Here is a 22,353-nt window from a genome sequence, read left to right on the forward strand (position 1 = left end):
TTTTAAATACAGATATAGAAGAGGATAGTCAGCATTGAGGTTCATCCAAGGCAAAACTGCTGTGTGTTGTTGTGCACTACACAACCCGAGGGGGTGTCATTCACATGGTGTCTGTTATGGGTTGCATGTGATGTGTTCCACAAAATCTCACATGTGAGACAATGCAAGAAGATTCAGAAGAGAAATGATTAGCTTATGAGAATCTTAACCCAATCGGTGAATTAATTCTCTGATGGGATTAACTTGGTGGTAACTAAAGGCAGTTAGGGTATGTCTGGAGGAGGTGAGTCATTGGGGTGAATGCCTTTGGTGTATATATTTGATATCTGGTGAGTAGAGTCTCTCCCTCTCTCTCTGCCTCCTGATCATCATATGAGCCGCTTCCCTCTACTATACACTCTTCCACCATGATATTCAGCCTCACCTCAAGTCCTTAAGAATGTAACCAGCTGTCTATGGAATGAGACCTCTGAAACCATGAGCCCTCAAATAAACTTTTCCTTCCCTAAAATTGTTCTGGTCAGATCTTTCAGTCACAGCAGCAAAAAAGCTGACCAAAACAGGACCACTGTAGTCTTTCATTTTGTTACAACAGTTTTTCAGGTCTATGCCAGTAAAATATCTTAATTTAGCAAAGTAAGTATATCAGGACAATTTTCTGATAGGTAGAAGTAGAGTCTTGAGAAAGGGGCACCAATTCTTAGCTCACACAAGGAGTGTACATGGGCCAGTGGAAGCCCTGACCCTGGGTATCTGCCGAGTGCTGTGTGCTCAGCTAAACGAGCCTCACCCAGGCCTGGGACAGAGCAGCTTATGGTTATTGGCAGGTTCCTGGACTTCCTTTTTCTCCTTTGTCCCTTTTCCCTTGTCCACGGTCTGATGATGTCTCAGCACTCCTACGGTCACCTGTCCTGGAAAGACCTCACTTGTGTGTGCCTTAGGTAGCTTTTCTCTTGTGTTTTGATTTTACCTGCTTTGGTGTTCTATCAATCTCTGATGTGTTTAGCACATAATATTTTAGGAGGTACTCCTCCTGGTCCATCTTAATAAGGCAGGCAGTACAGGCATAACTATCCCAATTTATAGGTAAAACTACAAAAAGGTTTAGAGGTCTAAAATGACTCAGATAAGTAAATGGTGAAATTGACTGATTAGTCCCAAATCTTCTGACCCTTGGCCTTTTGTCCGCCTGGGAGGTGTCATACTGAATTCTACTAAGGTGTGGGTCTTTTGACTTCCATTCTAAAGTAGGGCTATGACTGAACCCAAAGGAAAGATGAGGGTTGTGATTTTAGCCAGTGGATTTGAGGCAGAGCATATTTTAATTCCCCGCAAGTTAAGTGAATAACTTTTTTAGATTCTAGGGAAATGATATGAATCCTCTAGAATGGTGGTTGGGAACATACCTGGCACCAGACAGCCTGAGTTAAACCCTTCTCTCTGTGCTTACCAGTGGGTAATCTTGGTAAATTATACATAATTCTACTTTCTATCTCTAAAATGGGATGATGATAATAGTATAATATGAATAATTCTGTATCAATATAAGATTATGATGAAAATTAATTTGATTCCTAAGGCTCTTAAAACACTGCATAGAGCACAGTAATTATGTAGTGAATGTTAGCTCATGTTCTCTTAGGGCTACCTATGTCCATTTTATTGCATTTTTCTATGCACAGTTTTTTTTTTTTGGTGGGGCCTGGATATCTGTTAAATGAATTTTTACTTTGGCCATAAGGGGTTGGAGGCAGCCTATGGAAGGATCCAGGGGGCCAGTTTCCATGCACCATTTCATGAAGGCCCCCAGCCTCTCTCTGAGTAAATGGATTTTGCCCATATCTGTCACTGCTCACCCTGGGAGCCTCTTCCAAGTAGCCCAGCATCAGGATAATTCTCTGGGATTCCTGGAATCATTTATTTAGGAAGGATTCTGAACATTTCCTATTTTAAGTCATTGATTATGCTAGGGTCACTGGAAAATATAAGGATGAAAAATAAAAATTAAAGCCCTCTGATGAAGAAGTTTAATCTCTGGAAGACGGAAGGTGAACCCCCAACTGATTCTAACTCAAGACAGAAAGGGCTGCATTGCATGGTACAATATACAGACACCAGTGCCTTTCATACTTCCTTATGCCCCTTGGCTAAGTCAAAACTTGGTTAAATTCATTTTTCTACTTCTGCCTGCATTTGTGTGTCAGCCCATGGCTTGGCGAAAGCATGCCACCTGTTTACTTGTCTTGAAATTCATGACCACAAGCTTTAAGTGTGTCCTTAATGCTCCCTGGTAATTATATTACATGTCCCTAGTCCATACTCTCCTGCTATTCTAGATGACTCCCATACCTTTTCCTCTGACCTCAAACTGCCATCATTGCCTCTCCCAGTTGGTAAGTTTAACTTTTTATTCCATTAAGGAAACAGATAATCAGAAGAGAATTTCCAAGAGCCCTGCCCAGCTCCCACTGCATGGACAGGACTCTGTGTACCTGTGTCCTTTCATTCTGTCTCCTGCTTTGGCAGAACCATATGTGCTCCTCTGCCCTTCATCTATCAAGGACATCACCCCAGCAATTTCCCATATTCCCTCTTACTGAATCATTGTCATCAACATATAAGCATACTTTTATTTCTCCTACTCACCTTGAATCAAGCAATTTTTTTCTTGATCCTATATTGCTTTCCAGCAAACTCAATTTGTTCCATTTCTGCACAGGAAAAAAATCCATGAAAGCGCTCTATAGTTGCTTTCTCTGATTCTCTCTTAGCGATGGTTTGAATTGTGTCCCCCACTCACATTTTTATATTGAAACCTTAACCTCTCATGTGATTATACTTGGAAAGAGGATCTTTAGGAGATAACTAACATTAAATGAAATCATATATTGGGGTCCTAATCTGATAGAACTATGGCATTGGAAGAAAAAGCAGAGAGAAAGAGGGAGGGAGAGAGAGGAAGAGAAAAAAAGAGGAAGAGAGAGAGAGGCCTGTCATTTAAGGACCCAGTGAGAAGGACACAGTGAGAAAGTCACGGTTTGCAAGTGAGGAAGAGAATCCTCCTTAGAAACCAAATCTTCCAACACCTTTTATTTTGGACTTCGGAATCTTCAGAACTGTGAAGAAATAAATTTCTGTTGTTTTAGCAAGTGCAGTGTTTTGTTAGGGTAGCTTGAGTGGCCTGATAACCTTGAGTGACTGAAGTCAGGCTTTCTGTCCCTTGTAACTTCCACTAACACTGTTCTTGTCAAGGTTCCTTGCAACTGTTTATTGCTAAATCCATTGGTTAATTCTCATTCTTCATTGTCTTGGTCCCATCAGCAACATTTAAGTGTTGAGAGCTATCTTCTCCCTGAAACTGTTTCTCTACTTGGGTCCCAGAGCAAAGTGTCTCCCACCTTACCACTACTTTCTACTCTTTATTGATTTCTTGTTCATCTCCCTGTGCTCTCAGTCAGTGATCAATCATCTCAGTCTGTCCAGAACTTTCCCAAAAGTCTCATGTTCTTGGAAACCATTCAGTCCTAAACAAACTTAGTAAAGTGCCCCAGAGCTTAGCCCTTGATCTTCTGCACTCACTATGTTGATGAATTCTCACATTCTCATGGCTACAGGCTGATGATCCCTAAGTACCCTCCCCTACAAAGCTGCTGCCCATATAGTCTTTCCCATTGCAGCCAAGGACAACAGATTTTTCAAGTTGTTTTTTTCCAAACCTTGGAATCTTCCTTCACACCTCTCTCTCTGATTTAGTCAGCTTTTTCACTGTTGTAACTAAAGGATCTGACCAGAACAATTGTAGGGGAGGAAAAGTTTATTTGGGGGTTCACGGTTTCAGAGGTCTTATTCCATAGACAGCAGACTCCATTCCTCAGGGCTCATTACACAAGAGTGTGGCAGAGGGAAGCAGCTCACATGTTGATCAGGAAGCAGAGAGAGAGGTGTCCACTTAGCAGATACAAATAAATACCCCACAGCCCCCAATGAACTACTTCTTCCAGCCACAATTCACCTGCCTCAAGTTACCACTTAGTTAAACCCATCAGGGATTAATTCACTATGTAGGTTAAGGCTATGACCCGATCATTTCTCCTCTGAAACTTGCATTGTTTCACATGTGAGCTTCTGGGGGACACCACATATAACCATAACACTCTCTTTCTCATACTCTACCTATTTAGCCCACCTTCAAATTATATCCAGACTTGGGTTATTAGTCACCACCTCCTCTGCCAATCATAGCCACCATCATCTCTCTCCTGGATTGTTGCAATGTCTTTCTAAAACCAAGCTTCCTTCTGCCAAACTTACCTTTCTGCCAGATTATTCTCAGCAAAATAGCCAGTGATTTTGTCAAAGTTAAGACTGACCATGAAATTCATCTATTCAAAATTCTGCAATGAGAAACTAAGAGATAGAGTGAAACTAAAGAGATAGAGTGACTTGAAAAAGGATATTTAGCAAGTTGGGGCTAGAAACCAGACCAACCTGTGTAGTTGGAATTACAACTTAAAGTAAATAAAGTGAAGTTAGGACTTTTTCTTAAATTTCCCAGTCATTTAATTAGAAATTTGCCCAAATAGTTTTTAGAAGTGATTGGATATTTTTTGGCTATTAACCAAGATGTGGCTTGGCATTGGGAGTTGTAGTTTTAAACCTACAAAGTGTTAAAGCACTTCACTACTGTTCATTTTCCAAAAGACAGTCATAGTATATGGTAATTTTAAGTAAAAAATTTTACATTATTTTCTAATTCTTTGGGGAATCAATTGGTATATTCCCCTAATTTTTCTGGGTAATTGAATCTTATCCATTTATGTGCCCAATTTGTTTTATATGAATATTTTTCTAAAATATAAAATTTATATCTGTTTTTAAAGATGTAATAAATTTCAGGTTTTTAGATGAATTTCATGGTCAGCCTTAACTTTGTTATTGTGAACATCAAACATTTTAGAGAATTAAAGTGATTTCTTCAGAAACAAACAAAGAAACAAAAATCCTTCAATCATTTTCTAACTTGATCAGAGAAGGTTTCCTGGGATCTGCAACACCTTTCTGAAGATAAATCTGATAGAATCCTCCAGTGGCCATCTGGTTCTACCTCTGGCTTGTTCTCTTCCTGCCTTGGTGACCACCTTATGACTGACTCCTGGAACACACTGGCAGGCTGTTGTCTCAGAACCTTTGATCTTGCAGTTGTCTCTGCTTCAATGCCCTTTCCCTAGGTTGGCCCTCTACTCACCCTCTTACTTACTTCTGTGTTTTACTCAAACGTCACTTTCTCAGGGAGTCTTCTTTGTCTTTCTAAAATTGCCGTTTCCTTCCACATTAAACATACTTCCTATTACCATTTCCCCCTTAGCATTTTTCTATCTGGTATATATTCAACTCTCCTTATTGTTTTCCCTGTTAGAACCTAAGCTCCTTAAGGGCAAATATATTTGTCTCTGTAGTTCACTGCCCTGCCTCAATTCCTGGAATAGTGTCTGGTAAGTGCACAATAAATATTTCAGTTGAATTAATCAATGAAGTCCATAAAACATAAATAAAATTCTACAGGGAACTACAGAAGTAGACAACTGTGGCCTGAATTTTGAAGGACTTGGCATTTACCTGACCCTTGAAAAATGCCCAAGCTGGAGGTCCCTACAATCTGAGTGGTACTCATGACTGGCTGATTCTTTCCTTTCCTCCCAGTCTTATTCTCCCAGAGGCTTTTATTGCCTAGGATCCTCCACTGATGTTTGGAGAGAAGGAAATCCTTACACTCCCCAAAATTCCTTTTTCTGTTCTCCCTTCTGATTTTCAGCTTTTCTCCTGTGGTTCTTTTTAGGATCTGATCATATCGAACTTTACACTTCACAAAGGACAATGTCTTAGTCTGGACATTTTAAATATTATTGTGTAAAAGCAAATTACCTGATGAATTTAATAAAATGTGGATGTGTAGGTCCCACCCCACAAATTTCTAAACAAGCTCATTTTGATCCAGAGATCCAAAGATCATGCATTGGAAAACTCAAAGGAAAGAATTTCTAAAAGAGCATATCCGAAGACTTACAAAGAAGAAAATTTTGGTCAGGGACAACTTGGTGTCCCTAATATTACTACTATATGCCAACAAAACTATCCATTGATCTATCTATCCATTTATATTTCTATCTATCTAACAATCCATCCATTCATTCATCTATCGTGAGCTTTGGATTTTGTGTTTAAGTAAATTTTCATAAAACCTAGCAGAGCTTGAAGTGCTTTCTGCTTCCAAAGCATCATTCAAAGGTCCAAACTATCATCTGCATTTCCCCCAAGGCAGAAAACCACATCCTATGGGAAATTTCTTCTCAGTTGCCAACTAGCAATTTGCTTTTGTTCCTACTTTGTATTTATACCCTGCTTCTCTTCCCCCTACCAACTGTCAGTGAGGTTCTCTTTTTCCGTTCTCTGATTTCCTGTTATCCCTCTGTCTTCTCAGCTTCTGAACAAAGAGATTCTCCCCAGACACATAATTGTAGGCAAGCTTCTATGTAGATCCCAATTGTCTTAGCTCCTGTCTCCTGACTTCCACTCCCAATACCCAAATCAAATGACTAACCAAATTGAGAAGTGCAATAAATTAAAATACAGTAACTTTTGTAATTTTCAATGAAATAAATGCCAAAAGAAAAAAGTAATTTTGGGGGAAATGTATTTATCTTTGTAAGTATGTTTAATATTTAGTTTGTCATGCATGCTTATATTTACAAACAGTATAAAACAACCAACCAACAATCACTAAAAAAATCAAAACCCTACAACAGTGAATGCAGTGCAAAGGTAGGTAAGTCACAAATTTAAAGATGATGACCACTCCAGTGGCTGATTATTATGCTGCCCCCAAACACAGGGACCATAGGTAGGCCTTTGGGGGGTCAATAAAAATATGTGCTTGTTAAATTAGTAAACAGGATCTCTATGGCATAGAGAGCAGGAGTATTTAGTCTAGCAAAAAAAAAAAAAAAAATCTCCTCAGCTGTGTGAAAGTTTCTTGCTCAACCAGGGAAATTCTGAGCACACCTTTGTGGATCCAGTAGTCTGCTCTGAACAACCCCAATTCAACATCCCTACCAGTGTTAGCTCACCAGGAACCAGCAGCCCCCCAGTTTGCTGTTTTCATGATCTGGGACGCTATTTTTGTTGTGTAGTAAGACCCGTGTCCCCAACTATGCAGCTAAAGCAAGAACCTGTGCTTCAAGGTGACCAGAGATATCTGTTTGAAAAGCCTATAAATAGATTTTAATTCTGAAATCAATGAATGTATTTTTGGCCTTAGACATCTATACATTTAACCAAATGACTTGAGGACAGATTTTAATATTTTATGCATTTTGTCTCAATAGAAGGGGTAATGAAAGCCATAAGAGAAGTTTTCCTGTGCTCTGGGAATACTCCTATGACCCACCATTAAAATACATGAGATTTTTGTTCCGTGGAAAACCTATCCCTAAGTAACCCTCTCTTCTGAAAGAAGGCCCATTTCAGTATGGGCTGCTTATCCACATCTCCTTATGGCTATGATTTCTAATCTTGTAAGAGTTCAAGCATTTTGCATCTGCTATGGCTGCCAGCTAGCATGATTTATCTTTTTAAAAATTAAAGTAAAAATAATTTTTTCCAGTGCATTTTTTTTCCTAGAAATTTGTTATTGGTTTTTACAGGTGTAGAAATACCTAGACCAAACTTTAATGTAAGTGGGTAAGAAAAGTTCAAACATTTAGCCAAAGGCCTATTATAGGCATGGTGTTCTGTGTATGTATGTGTGGATTTATATATTTACAATTTACTAGTCTTCACAACAACCCATTTTACAGATACAAGTTAAGAAAATTTCTCAGTTGAACTAGTCTTTGCTTTTTGCACCATAACAAGCTCCTTTTCATTGAAAGCTATATATATTCTATATATTCTTTGTCATTCCTTCTCTTTTCATCTTTCTGGCATCACTTCTGCTTTTTGGCAGGCAGCTGAGCTGGAGATACACAAGTTCCCCACTGAATTCATTCAGTTACCTGTTTCCTCGTTCACATACAAGTCTTCAAACATGCACTGGGTGATTTTCTATCCTCTTTTCAGAAATATAGCAGTGAGCAAACAGGAGGCATTCTAGAAGGGGATGTTCAATAAGTACACAGACTTATTATTCAATAAGTACACAGTTGACATGGGGTGTGGTGAGTGAAACCACAGAGGAATGTCTCTTTGCTGCAGGGGTAAATGGTTGCATGCTTACAATGAAGGCGGAGGGGACATTGGAGGGAAATGGTATGGCCCTTGGAATTAGCCCCATGGAGGGAATAAAATGTATTTCTGCTCAATGAATGCTGATGAATGCCCATTCCCATAACAAGTAATATGGAGTGTTAGAAAGAAAGGGGTTTCTGATCAGAAATGAGGCTGTACACATGAGTACAGGCCAGACTCCTAAGGTCCTGTATCTCTGTAAGCCTAATAAAGAGTTCAGAAGCAGGGGAGCTGAGTCAGTGACTGAGTCCTGTGGTTGTGCTTGTTTACTAGGACAAAGCCTGAAAGGAGGCACCTGAGATGTAAACATGGACAAATGCATGAACTCTTTTTATTTCACTGTTAAGGACTGTTTTTACTTTTTAGATCAAGACTTCAAGTCAATTCTGTAAAAACATGATTGATTTCATTCTCGGGGAAAGTTTAGTTTTTTTTTTTTCCCCTTGTGTCTAAAACTGACATTGTATTTAAACTATTTAAACTTGGGACTCTGGGACCACGTGACTGCTGAGGTATTTCACATCACTTTGTCAGAGGAATTCCTATTAATTACATAATAGTTTTATTTTTGTGACATAAAAATGTGTTCAGGTAAATTGAAAATTTTCTTTGAAACAAAGAAAGATTACACTTGAAAAATTATTTTGTGAGAATTGGAGCATCTTTGTAATGACTTTTATGTGTTAAGTGTTACATTCAATTATCATTTATATGCATACCTATGCAATTTTACATAAATGCATAAATGTAATATATCATAGAACTATCGGAAGAGATTATGAAAATGTAAACAAAATGTAAAGAATGTATATCAAAGTATGCAGAAATATTTGTGTTTATCCACATTGAAATGACAACTGTATGTGTGTTGATCTGCTTCTTTTTGTCCTTTTTCTATGAACGTGCATACATATAAATATAACTGTAATCATATTATACATATATTACTACTGCCTGACTTTTTTTTCTTAACCTTTATAGTATGATGTGTTCTGACATTTTACCATTATTACATTTTTTAGAAATATGATTTAATGACAGTAAAAGTATGGACTATGAGTAACATATTTTTTTAATTGTTTTTTCTTTTCTTTTTTAATTTTTATTTTGGGGCTTTTGAATCATAGTCAATTTATTGATAATAGGAAAAATACCACAGTAATATTTTAAACAATGTGTGTATGTGTGTGTATGTGTATTTTTTAAAGGAAATAATGGAGCAAAAGGCAGAAGTATTTGTGAAGCTATTGATATCACTACCAAGTTGCCCAAAAAGATACAAAGTGAAAACTCAGTAAAATTCCATGTTGGGAAAAAAGTTAAATTTGGTGGGGATTAGAATTTCTGATACATCTTATCAGAAACTAAAAAATGTTTTCAAATAAATGAAAAGCAAAATATATGCAATAAGAGACAAAGTTTTTATACCCAAATGCAGTAATAGCATATCTAAAATTTAGCCTAGGGGAAACCCCCCAAAATATAGCAAAACTTACATATAAATATATTCACCACAGTGTTAAAATAACCAAAATTAGAACCAGCTCAATTGTCTATACTAGGGAATGCTGAAATTATTTCTTATGTGAAACTTAATTAAAATGTCTATTAATAATTACTTATGAGGGTGGAGTTGTAGCTCAGTGGTAGAGCGCTTGCCTTGCATGCCTGAGGCCCTGGGTTCGATCCTCATCACCACATAAATGCATAAATAAATTAAATAAAGGTATTGTGTCTATCTACAACTAAAAAAATAATAATTACTTATGATATAAAATATATATGGTACAACAGTAAGTGGAAATGTTGCACACAAAATAAATGTTACATTTTTATTATTATACATTATATTTGTGTTTCAAAAATGACTAAGTAAAAGGGGCTGGGGTCATGGCTCAGTGGTAGAACACTTGCCTAGTATGTGTGAGGCACTGGGTTCAATTCTCAGCACACGTATAAACAAATAAATAAATGTCTATCAATAACTACTAAAAATATTTTTTAAAAATGACTAAGTTAAAGAAATCTTGTCCCTTTGGTATAAATGTCATTTTTTGAATAAAACTTCAGTCATATTATCATTGTCTCATGATATGCACCAGTTCTTACATTTTGTTAAGTCCATAATAGAAACCACAAGAGTTTTCTGACCCTAGGCTTTCTTCAGTGAGCAGGCTGGAAGTTCCTGGCTCATTCAGAATGCTTTCACAGATTCCACCTGCTAGAGATGGATAGATGGCTTAGAATGGGGAAATATGATTTGATTTCTGACATGTCTAATTCTTTGCATCTATTAGCAAAAGGCATTAGGGAAAGTTCTCATCTGATCTATTATTGATCCATGGAGAAGCAGGCAGGGAAGTACATTTTTGGAGGAGAATGTTAGTTTTAGACTGAGATAGCACTTTTCACTCCAAATCTCATAGCTAGTTTCCATTGGTCAATGATATTTTAGATTTTAGTTTGTGATTTTTAAGATGGAAGAGAAAGTCATTTGATGTGACATATAACAAGAAATATTTAAAGGAAATTCAGTGGGAGACTTCTAAAATTATTGTAAGAATTATTTTTGTTTTAAATGTTTTATTCAATCTCCATATGTATACACACATATGATTTTACATAACCATATAGATGTGACATATGTTTTGGTGAACTCTTTTATTCTTTTAATTTTGCTTCCTCTTCTCTCAGCCCTCTCACATTAATTACCTGCACTGCAGCCTTAGTAGGAGACCATTGTGACTTTACAGCTCATCCAGTAGATACAATAACCCTTTTCCACTCATATTTTTGGGTGAATGTTACAGTTAAAATATTAGGTTTGGAATCTGTGTGGCAGTGGATTCTTATTAGTAACTAACCTGTGCTAAACCTATACTTAGAAAATGTTATCTGATTTATAGAAATAATTGAAGACCTATGTTGTTTATGGCAAGTGAACATATTTTTAGAATTTTACTTCAATTTTTAAATGTACATATAAATGTTGTGTTACTTTAAAAATAATTTTGAATGTGAAGAGCGCAAGAGAACTTTTTGGAGTGATGAAAATATTTTCTGCCTCGACTGGTAATGGTCATATGAGTGCAGCATTCATTAATCCCCCTTAACTATATGCTTCTAATGGGTGCATTTGATGATATTTAAATTATGCACAGATGCATTTCTACTGATTTAAACTTTGGGTTAGATTTTTCATGAAGATTCTGTTATTTATCACCAGTCTTCACTCTTCTTTTGTCTGTAGTGACATGCAGGTTTCAGATGATTAATTCTTGTGGGGCCATTTAAGGACTGGGAAGTGGTAGAGAGGTAGAAATGGCTCTGTAGGTGACAGGGTGTTACTCAACGAAATGTCATGAGAGCTGCTTGTATTGTATCCTCATTCTGCCACAGAAACAGCTCAGCTGTTTGTTCCTCCACAGGCATCTCCCAGGTGGTAGTGGAAGATGTAGAAGGAGGCAGTTCTTGATTTAATGTCATGGAGACAGAGTCCCATTTCTTTCTTCTTCTCATTACTATATCAAATGTAGGTCAGACAGAGATATTGCTACAACTGATAAAACACCATTATTTCTGATCCAAGCAATTCTCTGACTGCTAGTTACAGCTTTTCTTAAGGCAGTTTTTGGCTAAAGTTAATTGTGCCTTTTGTTCTGTTCTTTAATCTGGATAACCAACAAACTATACTTCAAAGGATAATTTCACAATGCATCTCACTCTAAGAGTCCCTTAGATAGAAAAAGCAAAATGTAGACTCTGAAATGGACAATGCAGCTAAACTCCTTTCCCCTAGTCCCCAACATTTGGCCTCACATCAAATACTCTTCCTGAAGTTTTTGTGAAGTTGTTTGTTCTTTACATTTAGAAGGAAAGAAATAATAAATATCATGGCAGAAATAAATGAAGTAAACACTAGGAAAACAACTAAACATCAATGAAACTAAGAGTTGGTTTTACAAAAAGACACATTTGCAAACCTTTAGCAAGCCTAAGATTTGAGGGAGGGAAAGACATAATTACAAAAGGAAGAGGAGAATTACACCTGATCCCACAGAATATAGGATCATAAAAAAACTACTAGAAATAATTTTATGACAGCAAACTAAACAACATAGAAGAAATGGATAAATTCCTGAATACATACAACTTACCAACACTTCATCTTGAGAAAAAATCTGAACTGACCAATAACAAATAAGGAAATTGGGTCATTTATCAAAAGCCTCCCAAAAAAGAAAATACCAAGACCTGATAACTTCATTGCTAAATTTTAATGAATACTTAAAGTAGATTTAACACCAATCCTTCTCAAAAAACATTCCCCTAAAAATGAAGGGGAGAAATGCTTCTAAATTCATTCTAAGGGACCAACATTGTTCTTATACCAAAGTTAGCAAAGCACACTACAAAAAGGAATTATAGAACAATCTCCCTGATGGTCATAGGTGAAAAAATCTTTAACAAAATACTGCAAAATTAACAGCATATCAAAAGGATTATATAGCATGATCAAGTAGAATTTATTACAGGGATGCAAGGATGGTTAGCATATGCAAGTCAATAAATATGATATACCACATTAACAGGATAAAGGATTAAAAACCATATGATCAGTGAATATATTCAGAAAAAAATATTTAAAAAATTCAACATCTGCTTATAATAAAAGCTGTCAACAAATTAGGTATAGAAGGAATATACCTCAACATAATAAAGGCCATATATGACAAGCCCACAGCTAATATCATATTTAATAGTAAAAAGCTAAAAAGTTTTTCCTCTTAAATCAGGAAAAAGACAAGAATACCCTTTCTTGCCACTTCTATTCAACAGAGAGTTGGAGGTATTTGCCAGAGCAACTAGGCAAGAAAAATGAAATAAAGGCAAAATGAAAAGGAAAGAAGTAAATCGTCTTAATTTATAGATGATACAATCTACATATTAAAACATCATGAAGATTTTACTAAAAACTTCTAGAAACAATAAATTCAGTTACTTGCAGGATACAAAATTAACATACAAAAATCATTTGTGTTACTGTATATTAATAATGGACTATCTGAAAAAGAAATCAAGAAAACCCTATTTATAACAGCATGAAAAAGGATAAAATACTTAGAAAAAAACCAAAGAGATAAGACTTATGCACTGAAAATTATAAAACATCAGTAAAAAAATTGAATAAAATACAAATAAATAGAAAGACTGTGTGCATGGATCTGATGAATTAATATTTTAAATGTTCTTACTACCCAAAGCAATCTAGATTCAATGCAATCCCTATCAGAATTCCAATGACTCTTTTTTCACAGAAAATTGAAAAAAAATCCTAAAGATTATATAGAATTACAAAAACTCCAAATAACCAATGTGATCTTGAGCAAAAAAGAAAAAAGCTGGAGGCATCAACTTGATTGATCTCAAAATCTTCTACAAAGGAAATCAGTACATCAAAGAAGCATCTGTATTCCCATGTTCATTGCAGCATTATTCACAATAACCAAGATATGGAATCAAACTGTGTTCATTGAGACATGAATTTTTAAAATGTGGTAAGGGAGTGTGTGTGTGTGTGTGTGTGTGTGTGTGTGTGTGTGTGATAGAATATTATTTAGCTGAAATAATACTAGCATATGAAAAATAGATTATTTCTTTTGAACCTATAAGAAATCATGTTAAATGAAATAAGCCAGGCACAGAAAGATGAACATTGTATGATCTTACTTATATGTAGAAATTTTTTAAGTAGAACTCATAGACTCAGATAGTAGAATAGTGGCTGCTATTAGTAGAATAGTGGGACTAGTCCAGAGACTTCCGCAAAGTAGGGAAAGGGTAGATGTTGATTAAATTTCATTTAGGATGAATATATTCCCTAGATTATTTTGCAGCATGGTGACTATAGTTAATGTAGTGTATACTTGAAAATTGCTGAGAGAGTAGGCTTTACATGTTTTCAAACACACATACAATGATAACCATGTAAGGTGCTGGATATATTTATGAGCTTGATTGTGATAATAATTTCACACTATGTACATGTAACAAAACAGCATTATTCCATAAATATACATTTTCATTTGTCAATTATACCTTTATAAAGCTGGAAAACACATAAAGAAAAAGCCTTCCATTGCTCTAGGGAAGGTAAGTCAGCTGTTGCCCTGGCTTCAGAGAGAAGGAGAAAAGCCCTGTGCAGGAAGATGTGATGACTAGCTCTTTGCTGGGGGTGTGCAGGGGAGAGCTGAGAAGATATGGACCATTTAGGGATTGAAGTGACCCCCTCATTTCATATTAAATGCTTAGGGAAATAGTATTTTGTTTGTTTTAGAAATCAATGAATAACCTGAGTTTTGTGATGGGGCTTATAGTGGGAAGACAGATCCAAGAAGTTGTAGGAGCTGGACCCAAGAGAGGACCAGGAGGAAGTAAACCCTAAGGATTTCACAGAATTCAGTTTTGGACAGAAAACAAACTTTTATCGGAGGTAACAACTTCATTCTTTCTATGAAGCAAAAGCATGAAAAACAGAGCAGGAGATAAAAATATTGGATCCAAACATCCAGCCTTTAGTTTAAATATCTCTTAAAACCTCCCAACTTCAGATTTGTAAATTTTATGAAATAATATAATCCCTTTATAGTATAAATCAGCTGTATAGGATTACATGGTACTTTAATCTGATTGATACAAATATAAAAAAAGAACATTATTGCCATTTATATAAATTATATCTCATAGAGCTAAGGTATAAAAATAGGTAAGTGACAAGCTTATTTTTAAAAGCTTCAAATAAGAAAATCAGAGTTGTCAAAACAGCCCACTGACTTAGTTATATTTTGTTTCTGATATATATATATATATATATATATATATGTATATGTATATGTATATATATCATATATATGTGTATATATATATGTATATGTATATATATCATATATATGTGTATATATATAATATTTTTTTAACATTTTAAAAAATTTTGTGAAAAGGTATTCAACATTAAAAAAGCACAAAAAATTTACCTTGGCAACATGTTTAGGTCTCAACCCAAATTAATTTATATAGTCATAGTTTTAAGAAATATTGACAAAGCATAATGGATTTAGTGTGTGATAAACTTAAGTTAAATTCTCTCTGCAAAAAACAAATTTATTTCAGAATTCTCAAAATTGCACAGGGACCCATAGTGCTTAAATATGTGGAACATTTCCCTAAATTACAATTTTAATAATTTTTTTCCTGTACCTTTTATAATAATTCAGGTTTTCACAGCTTCAAGAATGAAAAAATTTCAACTCACCAAAGATAAAGCTGAGAACATAGATAAAAGCTTATCATTTCAAGTAGAGCAATTTAATGACAAACATGTGAACATGAGAAAACCTGTAATGTCATCTATGACTGAAAGAATGCGTTGCAAATCATCATGAAGTTTTAAAATATCACCTTTTCCCCCCATCTTTCTTGTCTCTTTGATATTTTTACTTCCAAACAGGAAGAACAGTCTTGGACTCTGAGTCTACATTCATTTTTCCCTCCAGCAATTCTCATTAACCTTTAAGATTCTTTTCCTTGTTTACTGAAAAATTCTGACTTGCCTGTCTGAATCTTGCACTTAAAACATGTCTCTGTTACTGTCCTTAGTCTGAGAGACTTGCTATAAAAGATAAAGAAATGGATAGGAAGAAGTTGACATATGTGTGTATCCTCTAATCAGTAAAGATCTATTCTTAGAATATAGATATGTATTTCTCTGTGTAAATGGGAAAGGGTAGGTTCAGGAAGCTGCAAGTCAGCCAGATAGTTCTAGAAGGAATGCTACTAGCCAAGGAGGATTCATTAGCCCCATTGGTCACAAACAATAACTAGGTAGAGAGTGGATTCACAGGTGTTATTACAGGGAGATGGATATGCCAACCAACCCATAATGCATCTAACTGTGCTGACTCTGTCCAGCATCCAGGAAAGGCCAGTGTCTCTACACTATTCTCCTAATTATAATGAGATACTAATAAGCCATGATGAAGAAAATAGTAAACCATGGTGGGATGCTTTGTGATATAGGAACTTAGGGATAAAAAGTGGAAGTTTTAGAGAGGAAGACTGTAGGGCAGGGAAGATCCAGACTGCCCCCCATGTTATTGAGTCTTAGCCAGGTTCCAGCCTGTTACTAAGTTCCCTTGAGGCAAGAATTTTCAAGTAGGGATCATGTAAAATGAGGTTCTGCTACCCTAGCTCTGAGCACTTACCAGAGAAGACTGCTGCCAAAGGTGGTTTGGCGAACAGGCACACAAATCTTAGTTTGTCCAGGACTTTCCAAGTTTTAGCACTAAAAATCTCATGAAACTAATCAATGCTTGTCCCCCTAGATTCCTATAGAATTTGGTGTGGGATTGTTGGTTGGGATAGCATAAAAGTACTCTCTTGGGCACCATGTTGCTGGCCAGGGTATGTCAAAGGAGGATCAATGGAAGAAATTTTGCAAAGAATGGTTTGCAGAAGAAATTTACATTTGTTCAATTTCAGTTTGGATTCTAGGTACCTTGGTCCAGGGAGAGAAAAATTACTATGAAGGTTCCAGATAACACCTCCATTCTTCCTCCAGCTTGGATAAAGTATTGGGAAATCAACAGACTTAATTCTAGGTTCAGGGGACAGAGATAAAGAATTAGGATTATGAGGTGGAGTGGAGTAAAAGTAGAGGGTGCCTATGGAGCAGTTTTCTTCTACCCATCCCACCTTGGCCACGTGGCTGCTCAATTTTTACTCCTCTTCCTAACAGGAAGCAAGGTGTGTGCCATAATTCCTGATGAAGGATGTCATCACTATTTGAAAATAAAGACGGAAGAGGAAATCAAATTCTGTGAAGAATTCCACTATTTCAACTCAAAATATGTCTATATATGGGAATGATATTTTTACTTCCAAACAGGAGGAAATATATAAGGAGATAAAATAGTGCCACGGAGCAAAGCAGAGTGATATGAACCTTTAGGAGCAGCTACTTGTCCCTTTTCAGGAATTAGAAAGTAAAACATTTACAGTCTTTTACTATAGAAAAGGCTTCCCAACATATGGGCAAACACCTGCTGGTGCAAGCTGGTGATTGTGAAGCAGGAGAAACTGGGGGTGGAGTGGGACGTAATAGAAGGGGCAATTTACCTCTGCCAATGCTTTGGTGGCTTCACATTCTTCATTGGGATATTCAACAGACTTTCCTTGGAAGAAGAGTTCATGGTCAAATAAGTTTGGAAAGACTGTTTCTCTCAGTTCCTCTTTGGTATGTACTTCTAACATGTCACACTGCTTGAATTTATTTGCAAAAGTTATTGAAACTGGTAGTCATAATTTAAATTGAGAAATAATTTTTTTTATCATCCCAAAGAAGTAGCCACCAATAGAACACACTTTCAGAAATACTGCTTCAGAGGATTGTTTCTGGAATAACTCCAGTGAAAAACTCTGCAGGGAATTTCTTTGAAATTCTTTTAGAGGTCAATGGCATCTTCATTGGTGGACTTCCAAAATGGAACCTTCTCCCCCAGTTAGAAGTAGAGGGTCAGTGTTGATATCAATTGCTCAGTTTATTTTGTCCCTCCACTAAAACCCAAGTTTGTCATTGTAATATCTGTTTTTTTTTTTTTCAGAAAATAAGCATTGTCTTATTTCACTGGAGCTCTGCATGGTTGAATCTTTGTGAATTTTCTCATCGAACATTTTAAAAATCCAAAGACTAGAGAGACCAGTTTTGTAGAAATGCTATAAGCAAGAAAAGTGTTATAAAGGCAAAAATGATTACTGAAGTGGGCGTTTCAAGATTTGAGTGATATTTCAATTAAAAAAAGAAAATTTTGCCCCTCAGACAGATGCTGAAATTCTTTCTAAAACTTTGATGAATTAAAAAAAAAAAGATTATCATTTTAAGGATCCATTGGGAAAACATTGTATTTACTTGAGCAAATTGTTCAACTATGAAAATACAAATGAAATTCCCACCTACATACTACCTTTATGATTGCAAACATGTTGGAAGGGCAAAATATAGGAAAATTACTCTATGAATATTTTATAATAAGAGAATATTTTAGCTGAGTAGCCAAAGCATAGCTTTCTAAGTTAGAGGCAATAAATTCTCGTTGTTGTATGATAAAAATAGGTCATCTATCATTATCTGAGAAAAAATTTTTTTGCACTTAAGCCAAAACAAAGGACTGTATTTAGATGTAACAGTAGGCGCTGATTACAAATATTAGAGAGAAGGTATATTTCAAGAATTCTTTTGAGGATTTGTCTTGATTGAATTGTCCTTTTCATCACATCTTTTTAATTTTTTTATCTTTTTACATAAAATTTTCTGTAATGTGATAAAATTTTCATCACATCTTAAGCTTTGAAGAGAGCTGAAGTTTTCTAGAAAAGCAATTCTTCTCTTAAGAGATATGAGGCAGCCAAGCCCTAAAAAACAAATGCCAAATGTCTTCTTTGATATAAAGAGAGCAACTAAGAACAGAACAGGAAGGAAGAGCATGAGGAAAAGACTAACAGTAAACAAAGACGAATGGGGGGAGAGAAAGGGAGAGAGAAGGGAAAGCATATGGAAATGGTAGGAGACCTTCAATGATACACAAAATTATAAGAGGTTGTGAGGGGCAAGGGGGAGGGAAAAAAAGGGAGAGAGAATTGAACAACAGCAGAGGAGGTAGAGAGGGAAGATGGGAGGGGAGGGGAGGGGAGGGGGGATAGTAGGGGATAGGAATGGTAGCAGAATACAACAGTCACTAATATGCCATTATGTAATAATGTGAATATATAACAGATGTGATTCTGCCATCTGTATTTGGGGTAAAAATGGGAGTTCAAAACCCAATTGAGTCAAATGTATGAAAGATGATATATCATGAGCTCTGTAATGTTTTGAACAATCAATAAAAAAATAAATAAAAATAAAAAGACTATTTTCCTATTAAAAAAAAAAGAGATATGAGGCAAAGAAAGAAGATTAGATGTTTTGGCCTTGGATGAGCCTATGTATTTTTTTCCCTGGAATTGCCATATTCATGCACATAACTCATGCACAATTCCCTGGAATTGCCATATTCATGTCCCGGGAAAATTTGTGAATAGTCAGCTTTTCTCAGGAATTTCCACAATCCCAAGACTTCATTCTGTCCTCACCTTATTTCTCTAGGAGACTACCCATTCAGTTCTCTGGCTGCCAAAAGACCCTTCATAGGTGCTTCACCCTGGTCTGTATCTTTCCTGCATCTTATGAAAACTTCAAATGTTACCTTCTTCCCTCAATAAGCAAAACATTGAAAACAGCATAGATATGAAGCAGTAAGAAAAATTTTGAAGTAGATACTGATGAAGTGCTAATCAATAATTAAGTGATTTTAATCACTAAAGAAATGTTAAATGAGAAAAGATGCAAATTATATGCATTATATAATCCATATAAAAATTATCTTTCCATAAATATATCTTTTTTTGTGGTGCTGGGATTGAACCCAGGGCCTCGTGCCTGTGAGACAAGCACTCTACCAACTGAGCTATATCCCCAGCTCCATAAATACATCCTATATATAAATTCTGCATAAGTACTGATATGGTTTGGTTGTGAGGTGTTCCCTGAAAATTTACGTATATGAGACAATGCAGGAAGGTTCAGAGGTACAATGATAAGATTATGAGAGGTGTGACCTAATCAGTGGATTAATTTACCTGACAGATTAATAATTTCAAAGGACTACTGTTTCTACGTAGTAACTGTAGACTGGTGGGGCATGGCTAGAGGTCATGGAGGGGTGCCTTTGGGATTATATTTTGTCCTCTGCTCCTCCCTTGCACTCTCTGCTTCCTGGCTGCCATAAACGGACAGATCTCCTCTATAAAGTTCTGCCTCACTCAGGTCCAGAGCAATGGAATTGAATGACAATGGAGTAAACCTCCAGAATCTTGAGCCCAAAATAAACTTTTTCTCCTTCTAAGTTGCTATTGTTAGATATTTTGGTCACGGTGATGAGAAACTGACCCACACAGTACTGTATATCTGCATATCTATGTATGCATGCACACATTCTAAAGTGTTGAAGTGTTAGCTCTGTATAATTAGTTTATTTTTGTCTTCTTTATGTGTTTTACCCATTCCAAATTCCTTACAAAGAACATTTGTTACTTTCCTCATAAGGAAAAATTAAACTTGTTTTAAAATCATAGAGCCATTCATATTTTTTTTTAATCCTTGGATTTTACTAGTGGAACTGAATTTATTTGTGTAATTATGTTAACGTTTGTGATGTAGACCTTGAATTTTGTGACAAGAAATCTGGAGACTAAGCCCAGCATGGTGGCACACACCTGTAATCCCAGTGATTCATTTAGATTGAGGTAGGAGGATCTAAGTTTGAGACCATCCTCAGCAAATTAGCAAGGTCCTAAGCAATTTAGTGAGAGCCCATCTCAAAATAAAAATTAAAATGGCCTGGGGATGTGGTTCAGAAGTTAAGCACCCCTGGGGTCAATTCCTAATACAAAAAATAAAAGTCTGGAGGCTAGATTTGGCCCTTTGCTGATTGGTTCTGTGACCTTGGGCACTTCTCTGAGTCTCAGTTTCCTCATTAATAAAAGATGAGTTTATTAGGGGACAACCCAAGGCCCCTCTCTGGGAATGTGAGTCTGTGGTTGACTCGTCAAGTAAGATTTGATCATAAGAGGACTGTGAATTGATATCAAGGAATACATTCAAATGATAAACATTTTTGTAATTTTGTAATATAACCAGTGGTCTTATGTGAGAAGTATTTGTGGGCATATAAACTCTTCAGGTCCCATATTTATTACTCTAGGAGAGTGGTTCTTAAACGTGTGTACCCTGGAATCACCTGGAAGCTTATTAGAATAAAGAGTGCTGGGCTCCAACCCAAGTAGGTCTGATTCAGTGGTTCTGGGGTGGGGCTCAAGACACTGTTTTAAACAAGTTACCAGCTGATGCTGATGACCTGGAAGATCCTACCTGAAGAAAACATCCTCATTAGGGGAGAGTATTTCCAACATCTACATATGTTTGGGGTTTCTTTGTCCATTTTTTTTCATTCTCTAATTCTTAGAAACATGTTATGGGGGTTACTCAAGGATACTTTCAAGGACCTTTTGATTTAAAAATAAATTTATACAAGACCATTGCTCCTCTAGATGCTGGAAATAGGAATAAATTAAGACATTAATGTGGGGCTCAGATCAGAGGGTAGAAACGAGAAGAGTTGACTCAAGGGTACTGCATGTAGTGATCACGCAGTTTCTTGGATGAAGCAGATGAGCGTGAGATGGCATTCTCTCTGCATGTCTAACTGAAGTACCAGGGTGGCTTCAGGATGTCACAGTTACTCGGTTGGTATCTGGGCAGGCCCTTGAGGACATTTCCCTTCTTGTTATTCAGTGTGCAAAATCCATGGCAGCCTATAGGTGTGTCAAAGAGTCAGCAAACTCGGTTGCTGCCAAGACAGCCACCTCTGCATGAAACAGTTTCCATCCCAGAAATAAATCCTGTATTGTCACTTCCCAGATCTCCACACATACTGCTTTTCTGCCTTAAGTGCCTCAGGTGAGCCTACTACTTTTCCTCTTCTGTTTTTTCTAATAGCCCTTTATAAGTGGCTTCATTATAATGCTTACTGCTTCTTCTTGTCATTGTTCAGTGATGTGCTGCTTCCTCCTACAAGTGTCTACAGTGCAAGGATGGCTTTGGCTTCATCTCCAGACGCTAATAGAACACCTGGCAAGGGTTTGCTGTCAAAAATAGGGCCTTGAATATTCGCAGATAAGATTTATCTTTGATATAAGTAAAATGATCAATAAAAAAGGCCACAACTCAAAAGTAAGTAAAGTGTAAGGGAGCAAGGGATCAAATACCTTTGTACTATTTTTTGCCCCCAAATGAAGCGTAACTGCAGACTTCCCCTGGTCCCCAATCATGCTCAGCTCTCAGCTGCTCAGTCTCTCAACCCCAGTATCTGCCAATATTGTGGAAACTCCAGGAAACTACCTTAGATTTATCACCTG

The 22,353-nt window shown here is 36.3% G+C and overlaps 1 protein-coding gene across 1 annotated transcript in view; it reads right to left on the reverse strand.

The window, feature by feature from the left end:
• FAM81B (family with sequence similarity 81 member B) overlaps nt 1-1,886 on the reverse strand; it is a gene marked incomplete at both ends in the record, with an annotated part of 72,038 nt that extends 70,152 nt beyond the window's left edge. The window contains one exon of the mRNA XM_081306174.1: nt 1,730-1,886. Coding sequence (XP_081162300.1) covers nt 1,730-1,886 — 157 coding nt within the window. The remainder of the gene's footprint in view (nt 1-1,729) is intronic.
• Between the last annotated feature and the right edge of the window lie 20,467 nt (nt 1,887-22,353).

Source organism: Spermophilus citellus (assembly GCF_964194105.1).
Source record: "Spermophilus citellus genome assembly, chromosome: 1".
Classification (NCBI taxonomy): Eukaryota; Metazoa; Chordata; class Mammalia; order Rodentia; family Sciuridae; genus Spermophilus; species Spermophilus citellus.